The sequence below is a fragment of the Xenopus laevis genome, chromosome 4S, assembly GCF_017654675.1.
Source record: "Xenopus laevis strain J_2021 chromosome 4S, Xenopus_laevis_v10.1, whole genome shotgun sequence".
In the NCBI taxonomy this organism is placed as follows: Eukaryota; Metazoa; Chordata; class Amphibia; order Anura; family Pipidae; genus Xenopus; species Xenopus laevis.
Window position 1 is genome coordinate 20546434 of NC_054378.1, and position 27708 is coordinate 20574141.

A 27708-nucleotide genomic window follows, 5' to 3' on the forward strand; every position below is an offset into this window, starting at 1 on the left:
GACATGTGAGAAACAGACGCAGATTAATACTAGCCTGCAATCATCCAGCCAAGGTAGTGCCACATCCAATGCTGAATTAAATTTGTTCTATGTGTTGGAACAGTCCAAAATCGGCAAAGGTCTCCTTCCCCACTAAGCTTTTTATATCTGACATTGGCACTAAGGAGCATTGGACATCCATCCCCAGTACCCGCCCATACATAGTGATCTTTATATTTCTTTCTTTTCACCGGGATAACGATGGCGGCTAAAATTGCAGCTTCAAAGGTTGCGATCATCAGTGTCCATAGCAATTGGCAAATCTACCTAGATAGGCGCTTCCCAGGGTTCTCTCTGCAAGATACATCAATGTTGCTGGACACAAGCTAATTAGAAGCCTTAGGGATAAACTTGGAAGGAATACAAGTTCACAGAAAATAATGTAGGTTACGGGGAAGCAGCCAAGCCCTGTGCTCTGAACGCTTGGCTGGCTACATATTTATTTCTGACTAGGCTCGGAGGTGGTATTGTGTGAAACCATTGGGTGTCATTAGAATTCACATACTGTATGTCTGCACCCCACTGGCACCCCATCACCACTTCACATCAATGTCTACTTTAATTAAAGTGGACCTGTCCCCCAGACATAAAAAAGCTGTATAATAAAAGTATTTTTCAAATTAAACATGAAATTCTAATTATTTTTTTTTTATTAAAGTAAACTCATTTAAAAATCTCAGCTGTCAAACAAATATTGCCTGCCCCATCTCTATGCCTATCGCCACCGGGTGAAAACCACTATTTGTTTTAGGAAAATGTGATGGTGCTGGCAAATGGAGGGGGTATATGCAGTACAAATGCCGTGGCTTGGGTGGGGAAGATATGTGCAATGAGTGAATGGGATCACATGTATGTGTGATATTATACATGTAAATGAGTGGTATTATACTTGTATGAGTGAGTGGGATTACATGTATGAGTAAGATTATAAATGTATGAATGGGTGAGTATAATCCCACTCATACATGTAATCCCACTCACTCACATGTATAATCCAACAAATGTATGTAATCCCATTCACTCATACATGTAATCCCAGTAATACTTGTAATCCCACTTTCCATATGCATAATCCCACTCATACTCATAATCCCACTCACTCATACTCATAATACCACTCATCCATATGCATAATCCCACTCATATTCAGAATCCAATTTACTTGTATGCTTAATCCCACTCATACATGTAATCCCAGTCATACTTGTAATCCTACTCACTCATATACATAATCCCACTAACCCATATGCATAATCCTGTTCACTCATACATAACCACATAAGTATGGGATTATGAGTATGAGTCCATGGAATTATGAGTATGAGTGGTATTATGCATATGAGTGAGTGGGATTTTGCATATGAGTGCGTTGGATTCTGAATATGAGTGGGATTATGCATATGGGTGAGTGGGATTATGCATACAAGTGAGTTATGCATACGAGTGAGTGGGATTATGCATATGAGTGAGTAGGATTATGCGTATGAGTGGGATTATACATATGGGTGAGTGGGATTTTGAGTATGAGTGGGATTATGCATATGAGTGAGTGGGATTATGAGTATGAGTGGGATTACATGTATGAGTGACCTCCCTTCCTCCCTTTCTCTGATGCAGTTTGTTTCATTATGTTGTTGTGCAGACACCAATAGATGAATCTGATCCTTATTTGCAAATCTTCCTTACTCATACTTGCTAATACAGTTACATTACAAAAAAAACTTCCAAGCAAGGACATCAGGCGTGGCTGGATATACAAATATAAATGATGATGTAGCTGATAGAAAATGGCCGCCTGGTTGAAGCAGATCTTGCATTCAGGAAAACACTACGGTGCGGCTAACGGAGGGGAAAAACACAAAGACAAAAATGCATTTTGTGTGGGTAATATGTGCCCAACCCAAACACATGGTAAGGGTTTATAAGGTTTAAATGTCCTTTAATAGCAGTGTCCACAAAATGGTTCCTGCCTCAGATTCAAATCATTTATACAGTGTAATTAAAGTTCATTTTGCTTGACTAACATGATAAAATATGATTTGGAATTTTTTATTTGGGTGACGGGTCCCTTTAACTGAATACCATGCTGTCTATTGACATCAATAAAAATGTAATAGCCTGAAGACCCAGGGTTTTTTAAGATGAGCAATTTTAAATGAAAGAGGTTGTTTACCTTTGAGTTAAAGGAGAACTAAAGTGTAAAAATTAATATGGCTAAAAATGCCATATTTTATATAATGACATTATAGCATAATCTTAAACTTTCAGCTTGTCAATAGCAGCAATGATCCAGGACTTCAAACCTGACACAGGGGGTCACCATCTTGGAAAGTGTCTGTGACACTCACATGCTCAGTGGGCTCTGAGCAGCTGTTGAGAAGCTAAGGGGTCGTCACAAATTATCAAGCAGAAAATGAGGTTGGCTGATTATTAAATTCTGATAATAGTTGAACTGGTTTCTGTGCTGCCACCTAATAATTATCTGTATTAATTACTAATCAGACTTATATTGTGACATTTCTATTCTATGTGTACTGTATATTGTGAGTGGGTCCCTAAGCTCAGTAAGTGACAGCAGCACTGAGCATGTGCAGTGAAACAGCAGAAAAGAAGATGGGGAGCTACTGGGGCATCTTTGGAGACACAGATCTTTACTGCTAAATCGCTGTGGTTGCCTTGGGCTGGTACAGAAACACAAAACATAATGTACATAATTTCTAGCTACTTCTTTAGTTAAGCTTTAGTTCTCCTTTAACTTTGAGTATGATGTAGAGAGCGATATTCTGAGACAGTCTGCAGTTGGTTTTCATTTTCTATTATTTGTGGTTTTTGAATTATAGCTTTTTTATTCAGGAACTCTCCAGTGTGCAATTTCAGTCATCTGGTTGCTAGAACCCAAATTACCCTAGCAACCATGCATTGATTTGAATAAGAGACTGGAATATGAATAGGAGAAAGCCTGAATAGAAAGATGAGCAATAAAAAGTATCAATAACAATACATTTGTAGCCTTACAGGGCATTTGTTTTTCAGATGGGGTCAGTGACCTCCATTGGAAAGCTGGAAAGGGTCAGAAAAAGAAAAAGGCAAATTATGCAAAAACTTTAGGCCATTTCTAAGTTGCTTAGAAATGGCCATTCTATAAGATATTAAAAGTTGACTTAAAGGTGAACGACCCATTTAGGTTATATGGGAGAGTAAATGTGCCCTTTAAGAGACCCTAATTGAAAGGCTGCAGAAGTACTGAATGTATTATACCCCCTCTTCATACAGTGTACAAGTTCTATACAAGCAGTGGCAGATCCTAATAAGATGGGGTGGGGCATGGGTGGAGCAGGGGTGGGGCATGGGTGCAGCAGGGGTGGGGCATGGGTGCAGCAGGGGTGCCCACATAAGATTCAATGCACCCAGAACTCCCAGGACATTCAAGAAGGTCTGTACTGGTGCAGAAGGTGTGGGATTTTGGGTAAAATGGATGGTATTTTGGTGGACTGAGGGTGCATTTGAGCATTTTGGGGGGTAAGGATGGGCTTATAGTGCCTCTTCATGGCAACCTTGGGATGGATTCTATGAGCACTAAAGTGCGCACCCCCCCCATGATGGCACGCAGCCCAGCATTACACCCCGTATATTACATGTAACTCATACAGTACATTAAAAGCACAATCAGCTTCTGGCTGGAAAAGCTTATGGGACATGTATAACCTTGATGATTTAGGATTCTGTGCAACACACAAACCTAATAAAGCAGAACTGGAAAGCAGGCAAATCATTTTGTGACGCTCGCCCATAGGGACCAATGTTCATTATCAGCTTTCAATACAGATGGGATTCAGAGGAACAGGCTGATAATTAACAGAAATGTTGACTTGTTTTGTGTGAAATATCACAAGTAAATAGATTTGGCAACGAAGCTGTAACACATCATTTAAAATTTCAGAAGTGCTCCCCTGCACCAATTATTAGTCACGATCAGTGCCATCTTTATATATATATATATAAGCACCCAAGGGCACCCAGATTACAATTATTTTCTGCTATAAATAGCATATAAAATCATAACACTCAGATCTTCTTTAAAAGACCATAAGATTATTTGGTGAGTGAGGTTTTAAACCCCTTAAGCAAAAATGAACCTAAAACAGACCTTGATATTAGTTTCATGAGTTCGGCATTGATCACCCAATAAAATACTTTATGGCCTTAAAGGATAAGAAAACCTTTAAAATAAGTGAGTGTAAAATTGATGAGGGGCCTATTCTAAGAACTTTTGCAATTTACATTCATTATTTATTTTCTTTTAATTCCAATACATTAAGGGATACATGTACTGTTAATATGAATGAACTTTGTTCAATCACCGCCACCTGCTGGTCAGTTTCCAACCAGTCTGACCACCAAGTAGTCAAGGAAATTGTCAGGAGAAAGAAAGACACTGATCTGATGTTCTTCTGCTTAGGAATACAATTATAAATCTTTCTCAAATCTTTCCTAATCAGAAGAACATTAGAGCAGCCCTTTTTCTTTCTTCTGACAACTTCCTTGACTACTTGGTGGTCAGACTGGTCGGAAACTGACCAGCAGGTGGCAATGTTGGATGTATATGTATAACAGTATATGTATGCCTTAATAACTTGGAATTAAAAGAAAATAAACAATGAATGTAAATTGCAAAAGTTCTTAGAATAGCTCCCTCATCTATTTTACATTCACTTATTTAAAAGGTTTATTTATCCTTTAAGAAAGTCTAGGGAATGCTATAAATAACAACACAGTAAGCATATGTGTGCTAATAAAATGTGTGTAGTGCAATAGCTATACTTTCTGCAAGCTTTCTGGTCTAGGAAGCTGCCATAATCCTACTTATGGTTTAAACTGCAATGCGCTGTGTTAACCAGCAGGTGGTAGCAAAGCACCATTAACTGGGAAATAGCCTATAACAAGAAGTCAGCCAATGAGAGGCTTTCCACGCCCCTTAGACATGTTCAGCAGGAAACCAAGTGCAGCCGGTAGGCAGGGACGCAATACAGGTTAATACTGCAGCTTTGCATCATTTTTCTTTTTAAGGTTTCCCAAGGGGGTGTGGCTAATTCATGTGGACCCCTGTCCCTCTAAGGAAGCAAACCCAGTGCAGTACCATGCAAACAGAACTCAAAAAAAAATGGCAGTTTTTAAAGAAAAGGGAGAAAGTTTTTTGGCGGAATTCTGCTTACCAATACAGGACTCCCCAGAAATGGAGTATGTCCCATTGTCATGGAAACCGCTCCGGCACTCACAGTGGAACCAGCCCGGGAGGTTAACACAGCGAGAATGGTTGTGACATTCAATGATCCCTTCTGCACACTCATCAATATCTGCCTCGGAGAAAAACACAAGCCAGCCGGGGAATTAATTTCCTGGGACATTACAATGAGCAGAGCAATGTCCCTGCACCCCCCCCCCCCCCCCCCCCCCGGGGAGATGAACCCTACTCTACATAGGCCCCTGTCAGGCACATGGGTGGGGCTTTGGAGGGACTCATTAGCATTAATTAGTTTGAAGTCTGGTCATGGGATCACAGGAGATTCCGACTGACGTGCTCTGCCCTTCAACACACACCGCGGAAAATCTGGGATAGAGGGTGACCTCGAATTATATTAGCAATGAATACGGCTATGCGTAACCATAGTGATGAGTGTTTAAAGTACCCATAATACTACATCCCTCTCTGAATTTCTCTGTCTCTTTCTATGTCTATCTGTCAGAGACAATACATCTGTATATACATTTCCTCCCATACTAATACATTTGATACAATGTCTATTCATCGTTGGTACTTTTCCATATTTTGAGTGACAAACTTTTTTCCTTTCCTCCTACACAACTTTCCCATTCTTTTCCCAAATACTCAGCTTTAACCCCTGGAAGATGGGGGGGGGGTTGTTGCACCCATAGGATCAACTCCTATCTGTTATTTTCCATGTCTTCATTGAATGACGCTTAAGTTTGGAACCTCTGTGATTTCTTTGATTATGGAATGTATTCTTGACATAGGGGCTATAAAGCTTAAAAATGGAACCTGGCTAGACATAATATATTCTATTCTGTAACTTTCAGCAGATTCGTTCAGTCACCTTCACCTGTGTAATCGTGCTCACTCTCCAGTCAGGCCACACCAGAAGACAATTTCAGCAAACAAAGGTATGGATGGAGCACATAAGACGCAGTCTCTGCCGCAAATAATCATTTATTGCATCACAACATGTTTCGGATCCCATATAAAGGATAAAGGATCCTTGGGATCCGAAACATGTTGTGATGCAGTAAATAATTATTTGCGGCAGAGACTGCGTCTTATGTGCTCCATCCATACCTTTGTTTGCTGATAATATATTCTATTCTGAATTCACTGTACCAACACAGAGGTTCAGCAGAGGTGGTTTGTCACATTCATCAATGCAAATAGGCGATGTCAGTTTGGAAAGTGTTTAGCGATCGAATGTTATTAATTTCTCTGAGGCGTTAGAGCCCTGGGCCTCTGAACTGGGAAATTCGCAAATTTTCCAGCGAAGCGAAACGGCGCAAATTCGCCCATCACTATTGAGCTCTTCTGTCTACCCTCACCCAGCTGCTCTTCATTGGATAATTATGTCCAATAAAACCCCCTGCTATGTAATTGATTGATGCCACCCCTATATTGTACAGAGGGAACAATGGCAGGCACATCGAATGCCTAATATACGTAACAGAGTCATCACCTGGATTGTGTCTCATTGAGCAGACAGTGAGTGTCTCTCGAGCCCTCTGCCTTCCCTGCCTGAAGAGCTGAACTGAAAGTCTGAGCTCTGTTTATAAATAAATCCGTGTGAGATCAGGGCCACGAGCTGTGCTGTCAGAATGGAGGTTGTGGTACCAGATGACAATACGGGTCAGGTTTAGGGATGCTTAAAAACCTGTTTTGTTTGACTTTAATGCTCAGATGCCCTCTGCTTTGGCAGCATGGCATGGAACTTAATATGTATCCAATTTCTGCCTCCACAAACCATTTGGGGGAACCAAGAATAATTTAAATGTGTGCCCAGAGCATTCCTTCTATACATGTATATATCTGTATTTATACACAAAGGAAATATTAACACCTACAGTACCAATCTGAATCACTTGTACAAATATCGGTCTAAGGAGAGAGCAGGCAGTAACGTCACAGTCAAAGTGACTGTTCAACTTGATCCTATGGAGAATCATTTCACTGCTGAAGGGAATGGAAAGTTCCAGGTAGACAATGCCCCCATCCTGTATAAAATCAAACAACTCAGGCTCACTCCATATCGATTTTAGGCTCCGAGATTCACTTGGTAAATTGCAAGTTACGGCTGAGCGCTCCCCTACACATGGCAAATTAAATATGTATCTGTGGCACCGGGAGAGGAGATGATCGGTCACAGTTTTTTTTATGGAAAAAAAAATTAAAAATGATATAGAGAGTTGAGGCTGAACAACAAAAACAATCACTTTGGAAGGGCTGAGTTACCAACTGACTACATAGCAACTAGCTGGGCACCCTTAACTCATAACAAGGTAACAGATATATAGAAACATTGGGGTAACAGTCACCCTGCTATAGTTCCAGGGATACCCAGGGAATGCACCTTGTTTCGCCATGGAAATGATGCCCATTGACTTGTATGTCGGCGTGTGGCAAAAAAAAAAAAGACGCACGTCAAATTTTTGACGAAACGGCTCAAATTCGCCCATCCCTAATAACCAGGTCACAAATAAGCACTCACCCCAAATCTTCCCCTAACTGGCCTTCAGACTGGGTCCCCATAGCTCATAACAAGGTTACGGATATATAGAAACTTTGGGGAAACAGTCACCCTGCTATAGTTCCAGGGGTAGCCAGGGTAGATATAAGCACTCACCCCAAATCTCCCCCTAACTGGCCTTCAGACTGGGCCCCCTTAGCTCATAACAAGGTTACAGATATATAGAAACATTGGGGTAACAGTCACCCTGCTATAGTTCCAGGGGTACCCAGGGTAGATATAAGCACTCACCCCAAATCTCTCCCTTAACTGGCCTCCAGGCTGGGCCCCTTAGCTTATAACAAGGATACAGATATATAGAAACATTGGGGTAACAGTAATCCTGCTATAGTTCCATGGGTACCCAGGGCACAAATAAGCACTCACCCCAAATCTCCCCCTAACTGGCCGTCAGGCTGGGCCCCCTTAGAGCATAACAAGGTTACAATTATATAGAGAATATAAAACCATGGATCATATTTTAAACAAGACTCTGATTCCCCTTAAATAACCAAGCCCAATGTCATTTGATTGCACCCATGAAAATGTCCCATGACCCACCTCCCATTTATCACTCAGGCCATTAATCTCTTGACCGACACATATGAAACTACAACTGACTCCAGCATGGGTTCCCTGTTACTGGTGACATGAATATCACTGGTGGGGATAATGCAAGAAAAAGATTGAACAAAGTAATCTCTATGTGCAATGCGCTGCAAGGATAACCTTGAGATAACTACACACAGAATAATGTATGGATCAGTGCGGACCACCAGCAGAATATGTTAGTGCTGGGAAAAAGATCAAGCAGCAGAAGCTCAAGAGTCAGGGCTAATATTTGATGTATCATTACTGATACACACATCACCATTGTCTTGTTCAGTGTAGAGATGTTATGTAACTGCGTGTACAGGTTAGGGACAGGGTCCCACAGCAAAACTGACTTAAAGTAAAACTATACCCTCTGAACAATGTAGGTCTCTATAAAAAGATATTGCACAAAACAGCTCATACTGTATGTAAAACCCTGCTTCATGTAAATGAACCATTTTAATAATAATTAAAAGTATGTGCCATTGGATAATCCTAAATAGAAAATTGCCATTTTAAAAAATAAGGGCCACCCCTTGGGATCTTAGGATTCGCGGTGCACACAAACAAACCATACATGGTAGGTCACATAAGCCAATTAACAGACAGAGTTCTGTCTTTTGCTTCCCACTGTAACTTGGGGGTTCAAGGCAAGAGATGTAAAAGGGCAATATTTACTTAAATATATCAGGCTGGTAATATTCTTTAATATGTCACTTAATATGATATAAAGTCTGTTGCTTAAATATTCATTTTGGAGGTAAAGTTTTCCTTTAATAACACTATCCCCCAGCCACAGTCCCTTCCCGGAGACTATTATCCCACTGTTACTATAGGCACCATCTCTCCCTACTATACCTGCTATCCCACAGTCACATTCCCTTCCCAGAGACTATTATCCACTTTTACTATAGGCACCATCTCTCCCTACTATACCTGCTATACCACAGTCACACTCCCTTCCCAGAGACTATTATCCACTGTTACTATAGGCACCATCTCTCCCTACTATACCTGCTATCCCACAGTCACACTCCCTTCCCAGAGACTATTATCCACTGTTACTATAGGCACCATCTCTCCCTACTATACCTGCTATACCACAGTCACACTCCCTTCCCAGAGACTATTATCCACTGTTACTATAGGCACCATCTCTCCCTACTATACCTGCTATCCCACAGTCACACTCCCTTCCCAGAGACTATTATCCACTGTTACTACAGGCATCATCTCTCCCTACTATACCTGCTATCTCACAGTCACACTCCCTTCCCAGAGACTATTATCCCACTGTTACTATAGGCACCATCTCTCCCTACTATACCTGCTATCCCACAGTCACACTCCCTTCCCAGAGACTATTATCCCACTGTTACTTTAGGCATCATCTCTCCCTACTATACCTGCTATCCTGCATCCACAGTCCCTTCCCAGAGACTATTATCCCACTGTTACTATAGACACCATCTCTCCCTACTATACCTGCTATCCTACACTCATTTCCCAGAGACTATTATCCCATTGTTATTATAGGCACCTCTCAATATTATAGTTGCGGTATAGAGCAGTGGCACATGGCACAAGGCAAATAGTGACTCATGCTTCGTACTGACAGAGCCACTGGATCATACACAACAAACACAATTCCAGATAATACATCCTTATAGCAGAACCTTGAAATGAGTTGAATTGTAGAAAAACAGATTTTCTGGACACAAATATTAACCTTCATTGTTTACAGATGTTCTCATGCACCTAGCTTATATCAACCCTTTATTTGCTGAAGCACTAACCTTGAGCCACAGCATGTTGTGAGCAACCATGTGGCTCAGCATACCCAGAAATGTAGCACCAACTTTATACCAGCACTGTTTTATGATTCCTGGCAATAAATGGCCACAATACAATAATAAAACATATATCATCAGTGTGTGATACAACACTACTACACCCAGAAGCCCCTGCTAGACTCTATCATGCACCCTGTATGAAGTGTATGAAATTTGAAAATGTATGAAATTTATGGAAACCTATGACAAACTCACATTAAATTTCTTAGATGTGCAGATAACAAGAAGAGGAGACAAACTTAACACTAGCCTTTACAGGAAGAGCACGGACAGAAACAGTCTTTTACATTTTGAAAGTTTTCACCCTGAACCTCTAAAATGTTCACTTCCAATATCGCAGTTTGCAAGGGTTAAATGTATAACCAGTGAGGGGGAAACAGATTGTTGCAGCTACATAAATTGGAGATGCAGTGGATACATAGATTAGACACAATTTGGCCCAGGGGCCTAAATAAGGAGTATACCCCTGCCATGTTTATTTACCAGTAGAATTGAGTAGAATTTTAGGAGACACATCTGATCACGTATTAACAAGCTTTTGTTTATCGCTTTCCCTAAGGATATTGAAAACTGAGTATGATAAGGCGAAGTGGTTATTCGGTTTTACAGTTTACAAGAAAGGTAATATTTAAATATACAAATTTCATTTATTGCTGATAGTTACCATATAAAAGGTTTTAATTGTATTACAATTTTTAGGACACAAACATTTTCATCACTTTGTCACTTTATGGATACATAGGAATTTTTATAAAATAATATTGCTAAATCAATAACAAACAAGGAAAATTTGTGCTCACCACTAATTTATAAACCATTAGGCGGGGGTGCAATGAGACTGTGACCACAAAATACATATAGACAAATACAAGAGTCCTCTGCACTCAACCCATTATCAATATATTTAAGACAGAGACATTTTGTGCATACTGCTACTGAAAAATGCCTTACCCTTTAAACAAAACAGGGATTGTTTGTGCATATTTTGCAATATATTTAAGCTGGCCATCTACTACTACTATCTTAAATATATTGATAATGGGTTGAGTGCAGAGGAGCTCTGTAATTGCTAAATCAATGTGATCACATGATTGGTATTTATATCTTTTAGGTGTTTATATAATGAAAAAATTAAGAGGGATTCAAAATGTAATTTTGTTTATATACACATTGTAACTTTAATCTTTTAAATGGACTTTTATATACACTGTTGAATGCTCAATTTTATGCACGGATGAGCATGATATTGTTATTTGGACAGTTATATGCGGAGACAAAGGACACTAAAATGAATGGACTGGACTTTTATGTCGGATACAGCGATATGTTGCACAGATTAATTAACGGGGATTAATTGTTCCCGCCCAGCACTACCCCCATCCCCGCCTCTAATCAACACTATTTAACACAGAGTGGAGTGTGTTACTATAGGCTTGATAAAGGACCCTGCGAGGTCCGAAACATTGCCTTGTCTACTTGATATGAGCTAATAAACAACACAACAAATATTGATTCACCTACAACAGTGTGCAGCAGTTTCTTGGACTTTAAGTGAATTACTAACCAGTGGCAGGTTGGGTAATATGCTGACTGGCACCTGTTCCTGAAAGAGGGAATACAGAGGTAGAGTACTCCAACATTGTGTGGCATCTTGTATGAAGAGCACAACAGCCACTGAGGATGATGGAATTTGTAGTTCAGCAACTACAGAGCTGCCTGGAGACAATTGCTGTTCAACGATATAATTTAAAAATCAAAGTGCTGAACAAAATGCTTTAATAATCCAACATGAACCACAGAAAGTGAGAGAGGGAATCAGACACACACAAGTGCCCCCCCGGATATCAAAATGAATAAGCCCCCTGGGGTGGCCGGCCAGGCAATAACTATTTTTAGACGTGTGGATATGGACAATATATCATTGGTGACAGATACAGGACAATATGTGTAAATGTGTGATCCAATTCCCCTTAAGTACATTTGTCAGCACTGGCCTCCTGTTGCACAGAAACCACTGATATAAAGGAAATCCCAGGGAACTGCCTAATGCCGGGGAAGCTCCAAAAACAGGATTTCTGGTACAGAACCAAAATTATAACATTAGATTTATTTTCATAGTTACATAGTTACATAGTTAAATCAGGTTGAAAAAAGACAAAGTCCATCAAGTTCAACCCCTCCAAATGAAAACCCAGCATCCATACACACACCCCTCCCTACTTTTAATTAAATTCTATATACCCATACCTATACTAATTATAGAGTTTAGTATCACAATAGCCTTTGAAATTATGTCTGACCAAAAAAATCATCCAAGCCATTCTTAAAGGCATTAACTGAATCAGCCATCACAACATCACCCGGCAGTGCATTCCACAACCTCACTGTCCTGACTGTGAAGAACCCCCTACGTTGCTTCAAATGAAAGTTCTTTTCTTCTAGTCTGAAGGGGTGGCCTCTGGTACAGTGATCCACTTTATGGGTAAAAAGGTCCCCTGCTATTTGTCTATAACGTCCTGTAATGTATTTGTAAAGTGTAAATCATGTCCCCTCGCAAGCACCTTTTTTCCAGAGAAAACAACCCCAACCTTGACAGTCTCCCTTTATAATTTAAGTCTTCCACCCCTCTAACCAGTTTAGTTGCACTTAGTCTCTGCACTCTCTCCAGCTCATTTATATCCCTCTTAAGGACTGGAGTCCAAAACTGCACTGCATACTCCAGATGCGGCCTTACCTCATTCAAATAAGTTGCACATTTTATTCATTTTTTTGTGGGGGGAGGGGGGTGGAATAGGACATTTTTCATGAAGCTGCTGATAAGTCAGATCTATCATCTATCTATCTATCTATCTATCTATCTATCTATCTATCTATCTATCAATTCTATCCATATATCTATCTCATTCTATCTACTGTATCTGTTTTTCTCTGTCTCTCTTTATCTATCCATCTCCTTATCTCATTCATTCTATCTATCATCTGTTTATCATCAATCTATCTATTCATCTATCTCATTCTATCGATCTTTCTCATTTTATCTATCTATCTATCTATCTATCTATCTATCTATCTATCTGTGGTGTTCAGGCAAATGGTCTGTAGATGTCACTGTGCTCATACTTATACTGTGCATACTTCCTGGTAGCTTAAAAGTGAAAGCTTACTGTTGTATAATGCCTGCATGACTCTGCTAATAAAGAACTGTTATACTCTACTCATTCTCGGCTACCCAAAACATAACAAATGGCGACAAGGTTGGCTCTTCTACCTCTGCAGCAGCCTGCACCTATTCTTCCAAACCCTGGTGAGCCTACCATACCTTTTACTGCTTGGATCCATATGTTTGAAAATAACATTATTGCTGCTAGAGATTTCTGCTGCTAGAAAGCATGCTTTACTTATTCGCTGCCTGGGAGCAAAGGGACAGCGTATATTCTATACATTACTATTACCTGATGAGACTTATGAAACTGCTCTTACTGCTATAAAGAACTTTTTCATGCCAAGAGTAAATGTGGTGGCTAAAAGATATAAATTCCGCCAACGTGGACAGTGTAATGGCGAATCCACAGAATAATTTGTAGCAGCTTTGAGAGAGCTGGTTGTTACCTGTGACTTTGGGAATCTAACAGAAAAATGGAGAACCTACCTATGGGGTAGAGAATTTACCTTTTGCACTGATCATAACCCTTTAACTACACTGCTTACAACAAAGGGACTAGGAAGAGCTGGAATGCGTATAGCTAGATGGTCAGCAAGGCTACTGAATTTCAACTACAAAATGCAATACAAACCAGGTTTGAAAAATGTTACTGCTGATTCTTTGTCACGTTTACCTTTACCTGCAGCTTCTGATACACTGGATGAGGACATAGAAGTTGTAGCATTGACTGATTTACTATCATCTACAGTTACAGCTGCTGATTTTAAGCAAGCTTGCCTCACATGTCCAATTCAAGTAAAAATACGGGACGTCTTACAAAGCAAATGGCCAAATGCTGAGAAGAAACTCAGTCCTGATCTTCAACCTTACTACAGGATTAGACACGAACTGTCCTTAGTAGATGTCTATGTTGTCCGTGGAGCTCATTGTTTACTGGTACCTGAAACCTTGCAAGAAAAGCTCATATAACTTGCACATGAAAGTCATCAAGGAATTGTACGTACAAAACAAAGACTACGAGAACTATACTGGTGGCCAGCAATGGATGCTGATGTGGTAACTGTGATTCATTTTTGTGTTACTTGTCAGAATCATGACAAAACAGCTATCACACATACACCACCACTTCAGCCAGTACCATTCCCTGATTCAGCATGGGAAAAACTTGCTATTGATATTGTCGGCCCTTTTGCAGATGCTCCTATAGACTGCAGATTTGCTATAACCTTGATTACTGTGGTACCGAGGGCCAAAATTTTACTGGCCTATGTGATGGACGGCCGATAATGGTGTTGGCCACTCCCCCTTTTAAACCACACCCATATTACCACAATTACTTTTAAGATCATATCTACTTTAACGGTGGTAGCACACCAAAAAACCAAATGGTTAAGTGCTCACTGCAGGGAAATCCCTCATCACTCATATGTGAAAAATTGAAGTCATGTTAAAAACATACCCTTAAATCCATATGCCTCATCCTCCCCTGTGGATAATACAACAACCCCCCAACACATGAGTAAACACCTTAGGGGCCCTTAACAATTTCCAAATGTTAACAAACCCCAAGAACAAACCCCTAACAGGCTCCACAGGTAGCGTACGGCAAGCAAACAATGGCACACACAAGCAGCACTGGGCAAGCAGAGAATGGCATGCCCAAGCATCACTGAGTAAGCAGAGTATGGTTCTGTGTGTAGATGAACCATACCTCTCACCCTTTCCATGATGCTTCCTGCCCTGGTGGTGCAGATCTCTCTAGACGGTCGGCACTCGTCAGTACAATGTAGAAGATTTAAGAGAATAGCACAACACCATGTATGTTGCAGGTGGGGAGCTTACCCCTTTTATTTAAAGTGACCACCTGTGCATCAAGAGAATGGCTCACACAAGCAGAACAGAGTAAGAAGAGAATGGCACACACAAGCAGCACTGGGCAAGCATAGAATGGCACACACAAGCAGCACTGGGCAAGCAGAGAATGGCACACACAAGCAGCACTGGGCAAGCAGAGAATGGCACACACAGGGAGAATGGCACACACAAGCAGCACTGGGCAAGCAGAAAATGGTACACACAAGCAAAACTAGGCAAGCAGAGAATGGCACACACAAGCAGCACTGGGCAAGCAGAGATTGGCACACACAAGCAGCAATGGGCAAGCAGAGAATGGCACACACAAGCAGCATTGAGTAAGCAGAGAATGGCACACACAAGCAGCACTGGGCAAGCAGAGAATGGCACACACAGGGAAGGAAGGCAGAACAGAGCAGGAGACAGGGAAAGATATCATTCTAATATGTACTACATACAGTGACACAGTGCTGGTGCCCCATTAGCATTTTGAATAAAGTGTGAACAGGTGAACAATGTGGGCAGTTTCAGTCTGGGTCTCAGGTGTGAACAGTACAGGGTTTTAGGATGTGAACAATAGAGGCGTCACAAGTGTGAACAATACAGGGAATTAGAGTCTGAATTTGAGGTTTAAACAATGCAGGGGCCAGTTAATCTCTTTAGTGATACCTTTTAAATTTTACATATGTTAAGCAGACACAGCATGTGGGGGGCCACAGAAGGTGGGGTCACGGGCCGCCAGTTGGACAGCCCTGATCTAGCTATTTATCAATCATTCTATCAGTCTATTGATCTATCAATTTATCAACTATCTCTCTAATTATCTATCATAATCTATCTTTATACCTATTTCTAATAAATATATATATATTATCTATCATATATTGAACTATCATGTCTCTCTTTGTCTATGATCTTCTATCTATCTCCCTTTAGCTCTCCTACTTCCTATTGATTAGTCTGTGCTTGATTTTGATTCTCTGTAAGATAAAGGCCCTTATTCCCTTGCAATATCCAGACGATCCATACTTGGCAACAGACTTATTGGAAACATGGAAACAAGGGAAAAGAAGAAGTGAGGAAATGATGGAGCCCATGCGTCGGGAGGCAGGTGGCTGATATGAGAAATGAAAGGGACCCAGAGATATAATTTGTCTTTTTAGAAACTCGGCAGAACATGAATTCTAATGATACAGCGTTGGCTCTGTACAATTACAAACAATGGGGTCCGTTTACTAAAGTGCGGTAAATCTGACTTTAAGTTTCCGCATGTTATCGCTGAGAATATTTTTACGCCAGAATATTCGCAGCGACTAAGTTTACTAAACAGCGATGCGCTCAGAAGTCATTGCGATCACTTGCGGTAACTACGATAAGGAACCAGCTTACGTTAGCGGTAATTTTAGCGAGTTGGCGAATTTTCTGGCGAAAAATTACGTTTTTGCGAATATTTATGCTATAAAATAGTCTTGTTTTATGGCGGTTATTATGGCAATTTTTACTGTGACATTTATGGCCAGAAATGCATCTTCAAAACTTATAAACTTTATTGACTGATGATTATACCATCCAACAACATCACCAGAGTACCACCAATCAAACATTTATGCATCATATAAACCCTTCTGCCAATAGAATCATAGGAAATGATACCAGTCAATCTCTTTGCTTCATAGAAATGTACAGTTTAATGTAGCCAATCCCAATGAAACCAAAAAGTGTACAGGCTGACGAATCCTTGGACTGTGATGCCACTGCCAATAATACGACTCTGAGCTGAAACTGCTGCTGTTGCACCAGATAGAAACAGAAGCCAAACATTCTGTCAGCAATAGCTACAGATCTGTCTCCTGTCAGCAAAGAATGATGGGTAAAAAAAAAACATTATTATGGGATATTTCCTGCCCCTTGAGAATTTTCTGGCAGAAAAAATACTTTTACGCCACTTCATATGTGGCGGTAAAAGTTTGCGAATATTCTGGCGTTAATTTTGTCTTTAGCACATTTCGCTGTTTAGTAAACCATGCGTTAATGTGTACGTAGCATTATTTTCAGCAAATGCGATAACTGGCGAACAATTATTCTTGCGCAAGAAAATTCGCAAATTTATATTTACCGCAGGTTAGTAAACTGGCGATAACATATTTGGCGAAAATTCTGTCTATATATTGTGCGAATATTTTTAACGCACTTTAGTAAACGGACCCCAATGTTCTTTCCCTTAAAAAAAAGGAGGGGGACTCCTGGTTTCCTGTGAAATAGAATTCTCCACAACCTCACATACACAGAGCCCCTCTTTGCTGCATGATTTTATAGGTTTCAGCCTTTTATATGGGATAATAAACCTGTTCAGCCCCACTCCCACAGCTGGAGGTGCAACCGTGCTGATAAAAAGCTCTTTATACTACTGGGATTCTCAGAGAAAAGAAATCTATATATCTGAGCCATGCCTTCCATATACTTATACTTTGTTTCATCTGTGCTTGGAAATAGGAATAAAGTGAAAAAGAGTCCCTTGCGATCCTCAACATATACACTTCAACTTATCCCTCCTAATAACAACAACACTCAGATGAAAACTTTCAGTGGGGGGCGGGGAGGGACTAGAATACTCTCATGGAAGTTTAAATAGGGTGGAGTCGGGAGTCTGTAACTCAAACAGTGGGTGGGACTAGAACACTCTGATGGAAACTTCCAGTGGGAGGGGCAGGGACTCAAGCAGTGGGTGGGATTAGAATACTCTCATGGATGCTTAGAGATGGTGGGGCTGGGGCAGTGGGTGGGACTAGAACACTCTGATGGAGGCTTACAAGGGGAGAGGCTGGGGGTCTGAGACTTAAATGAGAAGTAAAGCTTGATTAAAGAAGTAGGCTAAAAATGTTGTACATTATGTTTTGGGAGTCAGTACAAGCCCAAGGCAACCACAGCCCTTTAGCAGTAAAGATCTGTGTCTCCAAAGATGCCCACGTACATTTCGCGCTGATGCACATGCTCTGTGCTGCTGTCACTTACTGAGCTTAGGGACCCACTCACAATATACAGTACACATAGAATAAAAATGTCACAATATAAGACTGATTAGTAATTAGTACATATAATTACTAAATGGCAGCACATAAACCAGTGCAATTAGCATCAGGTTTTAATAATCAGCCCTGTAGCATCATCTTATATTACAGACCAACCTCATTTTCTGCTGGATAATTTGCAATGACCCCTAAGTTTAGCTTCTCAACAATGGACCCCTGTGACAAGTTGGAAGTCCTGGATCATTGCAAACTTTAGTTGGTGCAATAAGTTCAGTATATAAAATAGGGCATTTTTAGCCACATTCATTTTTAGGGTTTCGTTCTCCTGTGGGTGGGACTAGAACACTCTCATGAATGCTTACAGAGAGTGGGGCTGGGGGTCTGTAACTCAAGCAATGGGTGGGATTAGAAAACTCTGATGAAATCTTACAGGGGAAGGGAGTCTGTAACTCAATTACAGGGGGAGGATCTGAAATCTGTAACTCAAGAAGGGGGTGGGATTAGAACACTGATGGAAGTTTACAGGGGGAGGGGCAAGGAGTAATTTATGATGTGGGTGGGACAAGAAAACTGATGGCAATTTAAGGGGGGGGAGGGACAGGAAGGTGGTAACTCCAGCAGTAGGTGGGACTAGAATACTCTAATGGCAGTTGACACAGCAGGGCTGTGAATATGTGGCTCAGGAAGTGGGTGGAACTAGAACACTCAGATGGCGGATTCCTTCAAGTTGTAGTGATCCCAATCTTCAGCAAGACCTCTCATATAATTGTGTTCAGACAGGGCATAACGGGGTCCCTTTCTTTCATGATGAGATGCTCCAAACCAGCCCATTTCCCCAGACCTGCATTTGGTTACTGTGATCCAATTCTGACAGTTGCCCCCCCCCTCACTCAGTACATAAGGGGGCTGATCTGACAGCTGAGCTGGAGCCTCTGATTTCCAGCACTAGCCAGATGGCACTCATATTATTATATATTACTGAGCTCTCAGATAACATTTTATTTCATACTGCCACGCCAGATCAAGGTGAAATTGAAGGGAAAGTATTCCATATCTTTTTGCTAGAGTCTCTGATGCCACTGGCCAGCAAAACAGCTCAGTGTAGAAGATAAGCAGCCAATAGGGTGTAAATTGCTACATCTGCCACAAAACAAAATCCACTGCAGATTTATCAAAGGTCAAAATCTCAGCAGAACAAGGTTTTCCTGATATTTATCAATTCTCCTGCATTTTCTCCTTTGCCATTTGCTAGTCTAAACATCTCAGGAGCTCAAACATGATAAGAACGATTCTATCCAGTGGGGCCCAGCAGTGTTTCTTTTATGGGATTATTATATTGCCAGTCTGAGAACTCAAATGTTGGGTCACTAAATCCATTCAATAAAAGCTCATGGGAACCTCACATAACTACAGAAGAATTATGTTATGCTTTTATGATATCTCTCTGTAACTTAGGGGCTGTTCCTGCTGAATTGTGACTTCCTGCCTTCAGCTTAAACCTCCTTGCCCTGGGCATGAGCATGCTCAGTTTGCTCCTCTTCTCCTCCCCTTCTCTGCTGTAATCTGAGCCCAGAGCTATAAGTGAGAAGTGAGAGACTCAGGCAGGAAGTGATGTCACACCAAGCTAATACTGCAGTTGCTATCCTAAACAAACAGAGAGCTTCTAGAGCTTTTTACTCAGATATGGTAAAACATTCTACAGAATAAATATAGCATTCTAGCTTGCACTATTGCCGCTAATCTATTGGCAATAAAACACCTCTGTAGCTTTTCCTTTAATGGTCACTATTAGGACTAATATATTATAATAGTCTCACCTCCTGTGACTGTCTTCGTTCCTTTATCTTGTTAAACTCCTTCAATCCTGCCGCTATTGGCTCTGAGGGCAGAGACACGTGCTGTGATTCGGGGAGATTAGTCATCTGTGTATATGGCCTGTGTATATGGTCTGTGGGATGGCACTTGGGTCACTTAGTTTTCCGAAGTCGCCCGGAGTTTTCTCATGAGGCAACTTTGGCGACTTTGGAAAACAAAGCGCTCCGAGTGGCATCCTGCCAGTGATTTTCATTCTAGCCGGCAGGGGAGGCAGTTCGGGGAGATAACTCGCCCCGAAGAAGAGGAAAAGACATAAGAATAGGAGCTGCCATACAGTTATAATAATAATAACAATGTCCCATCCGTGTCCCCCTTATAAGTTAATTCTGCTGGTTGGCTTGGCTATGTAACAGATTTGTCTTTTACTTACAATCTGTGTTTTTATGTAAAACCAATTTTTATCTGCATTTCCAACATGGCCCCTTCTCTCTTCATCTCAGGTTAAGTGAGTCTGTGTAACAGCACAGTTTTCCCTTTGAAGCCCCTCTTACATTTCTCCCGGCTAATTGTACCACTTTCTTGCCTTTCACATATAAAAGAACTTGCTGCCGTCTTCATTCTCTCATTAAATTAGCTCAGCGCCTCTCCTGCTTTGCAGTGAACGAATATGTGGTAATAATTAGTTTAAATAACTGTATTCCAATATATATATATAAATATATGTATGTACCTCTTCAACTTGTTCTTTCTATTAGTAACCTAAGTACAAGTCAGTGCGCACATAACTTACATATAAATATATAGAAACATTGGGGTAACAGTCACCCTGCTATAGTTCCAGGGGTACCCAGGGCACAAATAAGCACTCACCCCAAATCTCCCCCTAACTGACCTTCAGGCTGGGCCCCCTTAGCTCATAACAAGGTTACAGATATATAGAAACATTGGGGTAACAGTCACCCTGCTATAGTTACAGGGGTACCCAGGGCACAAATAAACACTCACCCCAAATCTCCCCCTAACTGACCTTCCAGCTTGGCCCTCTTAGCTCATAATAAAGTTACAGATATATAGAAACATTGGGGTAACAGTCACCCCAGCTCTTTGCCACCCTAGGAAGATAGCCCTTGACACTTTGCAGGGAGTTGTCTGAATAAAGGAAACATACAGAAGATGCAGTGAATGCATTGATACAATGAATCAGTTACTGATATTACAGGGGGTTCAGGCCTGGAATTCAGAGCAGTCCATGTTAATAATCTGTGCAGGATTTACATATCTTCCTACGCAGACCAACACAGAGCCAAAAACACTCATCTCTTAAATGGTCAGTATCCAAACTGCCCCAGCCAAGTGGAATAAAGCACAGCTGGCAGTTATGGGCTATGGAACTGATCCAGACTATCTTATTGTTAGATATGGACTCAGGCTGCAAATTGTTACTGGGAGAATTAAAGGAAAAGTTAATCCATCTGCAGAGAGTCAAAAATTCCATTGCAAGAACATTTGTATGTTTTGAGGCTGCGATTATGGCGTTAAGAAGAAAGTGAATCCGAATGGTGCATTGCCCCAGAACCATAGTTTGGGGGGGGGGGGTGTCAGTAAAGAAGGGAATTCTTGGAGCAAAAGGAAAATAAAAGAAAAATAAATGAACCCTAAAACCCCCACTTATCCAGTTGCTGCAAGGATAATTTAAGAACTAAACTCAGTTTGTGAGGCAAATGTAGCTCTATGTACTGGAGCATTGAAAGCTAGTCAGAAAAAATGCCATTGGGTCTTGGAGTTTTGTTGTTAAGGAATTCAGAGAGCAAAGCCGAAAATCAGTGCCCAGAACAAGTATTACAAGAACATTACACATTACAGGGCTTTCCAAGTGGCTGCTAGTGCCAAGTCATCCCTAAAAAAGACATAATACAAAGCAGAATATGCCCAAAATATGCAAATCTTTGGAAAAACAGTCACAAAACCAAATGTGGTGGAACAGAATCCATACTCATCCAGGAGACATTCGGAATGGATATGTTTTATGGACAAACCATTTCACGCTGAAACGACACTCGGCCTCTCCATTCATGATAAGGAGGTCTCTTGAATTCATCTCCAGCCCCTGACTCCCACCAGAAGTGGGTCTGTGTCTCCGTGCAGACACAGAGGGGATTCTGACTGAATTAGGCTTATTTAGCATTTATTTCCCTGCTCAGTGGGAACTTTCCTTGGCTCGGAAGACATTTGGAATAAATATGTTTTTTTATGGCCCTTGTATTTCACAGTTAACTAGAGCTGCATTTGGTTCTCCGTGCTTGACCTGAACCAGCAGTCTCCACGAGTCGGTTGCTTCAGGTGCAGAATTGCTGAAGTAAAATTATACAGATACACTATATGATCAAAAGGATGGGGACACCTGTCCCCCAACATCTCATTCCAAAACAAAGGGGGGTTAATATGAAGTTGCCCCTCCCTTTGCTGCTATAACTGCCCCATCTCTTCTGAGAAGGTTTCCACTAGATGTTGGAACATTGTTGCTGGGAGTTGTTTCCATTCAGCCACAAAAGGTTGGGCACTGATGGTGGGGATCAGACTAATAGTCGGGGTTCCATCCCACAGGGGTTCAATTGAGTTGCCTCTCCTTTTGCTGGTATAACTGCCCCAGTGTTTCTGGGAAGGTTCCCTCTAAATGTTGGAACATTGTTGCTGGGAGTTGTTGCTGGGAGCTGCCTCCATTCAGCCACAAGAGCATTAGTAAGTTTGGGCACTGATGTTGGGTATCAGGATCACAGCCGGGGTTCCATCCCACAGGGGTTTAATTGGGTTGCCCCTCCTTTTGCTGCTATAAATGCCCTGGTGCTTCTGGGAAGATTCCCACTAGATGTTGGAACATTGTTGCTGGGAGTTGTTGCTGGGAGTTGCATCCATTCAGCCACAAGAGCCTTAGTGAGGTTGGGCACTGATGTTGGGGATCAGGCTAACAGTGGGGGTTCCAATTTATCCCACAGGGGTTCTTCCCATCCCAAACCCATTCTGTACACACCTGGCTCTGAAATTATTATGTTGGAACCGGAACGCCCCCAATCTGTTCCACAATGTAGGAAATTGTCATTGTATCCTGTAGCCTTAAGGTCCAAATCATGGAAACAGCTCCAGTCCATTATTCCTCTTCCATTAATGGGCATTTTACATTCAGGCAGGTAGGGTTCTCCTGGTATCTGCCCAACTCAGACTTTTCCATCAGACTGCAAGACGACTAAATGCTATTTAACCATCCAGAGAGCATATTCCCACTGCTCCAGAATCCAATGGCACTGCCTTTACACCACTCCAGCCAATGTGCACATGGAGGTTAGTTTGCCTCTGATACCCCATAAATCCCCAGGACCCTACGGATAGGGGAGATGTTGCTTCCAGAGACAATTGGGAGTAGGGGTGTAACTGTAGAGGAAACAGACCCTGCGGCTGCAAAGGGGCATAATTCATATACAGTTTCCAAAAATACTGGTAAAATAAGTCAACCTCTAAATATTTTAGAGGGCCTGAAAAATAATTTGCTGTGGGGCCCAGTAATATCTATTGGAAAATTAAAACAGAAAAGGAACTCTTAACTCCCAAAATAAACAGGATCTCAAAGGTTACACACGAGGGCTGACAACCGTCAGAAAGTCAAAAAATGCTCAAAATTATAAAGAAAAAAGTACCCCGTAGGTAACAACCTAATCAGTATCCAGCATACGTTAAATCTCTTAGGATTTAAATAAATTAATTAAATAAGTAAGTTAAGGTGAAAAAAGTGCCCAATCAATTAATTAATTAATTGATCAACTACTTGATTTTAGAATAATTCATAAATACTATAAAGTGCCAATTAAAAAGATAAAAAGATAAAAATGACAAAGTTCATCAAAGGAGTGCAATTAACTGGGAAAAGATGCTTGAATTAAGTGAGGATTATTAAAAACACATAAGAAAGGTATATTAAATTAATCAAGTGCTAGTATTTATATAAGGAGTGCTGGAAATTAAATTAATTGAAAGGATCCCATTAGATTAAAATATGAGCCCAGTAATATCTAGTCACGCCACTGATTGGGGGCTCAGCATTGAATATTCCATGGGGGTGCCTCAGGTTGGTCACTAATCTCTAGGTCCAAGTGTCCCATTGAATGCCAATAAATCTGGACCTATATTAATATCAGCATATAACTATAAATACCATGTAAATCCAAGCTGCACCTGCTTCATATTACCCACGTAGAATATTACCGGCTATAATATTATTGCTGAGTCGGGCTGTGAGGTTCGGGAGAGGCGTGATTGGAATATTTCCGGCACGGTCGATGCATTGCCGCGCTTGCGAGCTAAATAATAGTGCCAGAGGCACAGTCAGATAATGGTGGTATTTTATTGTAAGTCGGAGTAAGATGAGTTTTGAAAAGGGGGAAATTCAATTCTCATTCAAGCCGCTACATATAATTCCTGTGCATCTATTGTTGCCTTTAAATAACAAGGAAATCGCTCTAACATCTCCCGAAATCACTTCTTATTTTAGGAATAGGAACATAATCAGCCCAAATAAGATTTGCCTTAGGTCACTAGGAACTCTGCTTAAGGAGTTTCAGAATCTGAACCCAAAGTCTTATCTCCCCGCACCAGACCTGCGCATAATGCCTTCCGAACAATAAATATCACAATAGCTGGGTTTCTTTTTTTCTTGGAAAACATTTAAAAAACACATTCTGCCTCCTGACCCGGAGATTAACATAAAATAAAATAAAAAAAATTCCGAAAAGCATAACGCGTGAAAGGCTTCAGGAGACACACAACATTTTCTGATGAAATATGTTTGTTCTCTCTCCACCTGATTCCCAGCATGGCGCCCACACAATATGTGACCAAATAAAAGGTGCAATTGTTTTGTGCTGTGAGCAGAGACCCCAAGCTGCTTCTCTTTCACAATATTCAATGCTTTTCTATAAGTCAAAAGACAACGTGACATCGGGGAGACATAATTAGTAATGAGGAAAATATATATTGCCTTTCCCCTTTGGCTTCCGAATATCTTTTACGGAATTATTTTTGTCAAGTGAATTTTGTAGTGAAAAGCAGTTTCCCAAGGGCTTTGCAGCATGGAAACCCCTCCAATCAAAACAGGGGTACCCAGGGCACAAATAAGCACTCACCCCAAATCTCCCCCTAACTGGTCTTCAGGCTGGGCCCCCTTAGCTCATTACAAGGTTACAGATATATAGAAACATTGGGGTAACAGTCACCCCAATTGGCCTTCACGCTGGTCCTAGAAGGAATCTAGAAAATGCAGCACAAATGTCACCCTAAATAACCTTACATCTGCTCCCCAGACCCATTGAGTCAGCTCCCCAAGTTCAGACACCTGTTATAAGCAAAGTAACACTGAAAACCAAGTGGGCATGTCCAGCTGTAAATTCAGGTCTCATCCACTTGAAAGACGACGTTGAGCCCAAAATGCCTAATTTAGACACATTGAGGCTTTCACTGCAGGACTTTTTTTTATTTAGAGGAGGAGACCCGGGAATTCCTTCAAATGTTGCCGTGTCCTATTAAGCTCAAAGATTGTCCCTGGAGGCAGTGAAATCGCTTTCTAACATATACAGGAAACACGGTCGCCAGAAATGGAAATTCTAGATATGAAATTAATTCATTTCAGCCCTGGGGACACTGTAATACTCGCAATAAAATTGTTTTATTTGTGCTTTAGAGGTGGCAAAAAGGAGCATTTGTTTTTTTTTTTTGTGATATTGCTCAGTGCACTGCAAGGAAAGCGCCATTATAAATACTACACACACAGACACATAGACAGACAGACAGAGATAATATATGATAGATAGATGATAGAGAGAGAGAGAAAAAGAGAGACAAAGAGAGAGATGATAGATAAAGATAGATAGATGATAGATAGATAGATAGATAGATAGATAGATAGATAGATAGATAGATAGATAGATAGATAGAGAGAGAGAGATGATATATAGAGATATATATATAGATGATAGTTAGAGATAGATGCTGTTGCCAGGGCAAGAAGTATCAGTAGGAGAGGTGCATGAATTGGGCACAATTGGAAGGGGGGTGCAAGCTGAGAACAGAGAGTTGTAGGGGAGGCATGGAGGCCACATGGGCCAAGTAGTAGGTGCAGGAGGGGTTGTGGCTGGGCTAGTGGACAAACAGAAGGTAGTGAGGGAACCTGGCCCAAGTAATATTGCCTTGGGCACTGGCACTGCCTCTTGTATCAGGGGAAATAATAAATGAAACCTACTGGGTCACATTCAGCGTCTCTCCCCTAATACCTCTTTGTATTGTTTCTTTTCATAAACTGAAAAGAAACAATACTTGGGACACAATAGATCTTCCTGTTTATTGATTATCATTTATTAAGGAAACCCATTAAATCAGAGCCTGACAATATCATTTTGTGCCACAGAAAAGATGGAGTGGCTTCTGTTACAGATAAAAGATGAACCCAAATGCTCCCCCTGATAGTGGCATTATCCTCCCCCTCTGCTCCGATCTCATTGTCGGCACAATGAGATCGGTACAGGGGCAGTTTCAATCAGTGGTTCCCATTAAACTCTCTCTGGATTTCCACAAAAAAAAAAAAAGGAATAAAATAGTACAAATGAATCAATAAAGGGGAAGATAAGCTGCTTTAAGCACTAGGCATCGGCGCTTTGGAGTCCCATGTTTTATATGGTATTTCTGGGGTGGAAAAGGAACCCCCATTCAGTTTGTGATTCATCTAAATCTTTAGATTCGATATTCAGCGAATTGAGGATTTGATCCCTCACTATTATTGACCAGGGGGACATAGAGGATACTTGGGAAAAGTGCGACTACCTTCAGCTTGATTGTATGCCATTTTTCTGCAGTTCCAGCTTCCTTCTGTTATTAAAACAAATCCCTTGTTGTCTGGCCAACCAGCCAACAGCTGAAACACCATAAAGTAAAGTAAAAAAAAAGTGAAATCCTTAAAGGGGTTGTTCACCTTTAAATGAACTCTTAGTATGCTGTAGAGAGGGATATTGAGGGATATAGAGACAATTTTAAGTGGGTTTTCATTTTTTTATTTGTGGTTTTTTATTTGTGGTTTTTGAGTTATTTAGCTTTTTAGTCAACAACTCTCCAGTTTGCAGTTTCATCCATGTGGTTGCTAGGGTCCAAATTACCCTAGCAACCATGCATTGATTTGAATAAGAAGCTGGAATATGAACAGGAGAGGTCTGCATATAAAGATGAATATTAAAATGTAGCAATAACAATATATTTGTGGCCTTACAGACCATTTCCTATGCAGATGGGGTCAGTGACCCCCATTGGAAAGCTGGTTAAGGTCAGAAGAATAATTAAACAACTATAAAAAAAAAAAGATAAAAAGAAGACCAATTGAAAAGTTGCTTAGAATTAGTAACATACTAAAAGTTAACTTAATGGTAAACCCCCAATAAACCTCCAAAGATTTCCCATAAACCTTCAGAACAGAAGAAGACGAAATCTGAAAGGGAAGACAAGGCGGTTTAGTGATGAGTTGATGCAGTTTTGTCAGTTTCGGCACA

The 27708-nt window shown here is 40.9% G+C and overlaps 1 protein-coding gene across 5 annotated transcripts in view; it reads right to left on the bottom strand.

Moving 5' to 3' along the window:
• The window catches only part of nell1.S (neural EGFL like 1 S homeolog), a 328272-nt gene that overhangs the window by 19446 nt on the left and 281118 nt on the right, over nucleotides 1-27708 (bottom strand). For 3 of the 5 annotated variants that reach the window (XM_018260318.2, XM_041591298.1, XM_018260317.2), the window contains one exon: nucleotides 5253-5393. In XM_018260318.2, coding sequence (XP_018115807.1) covers nucleotides 5253-5393 — 141 coding nt within the window. 5 annotated transcript variants of the gene reach the window in all.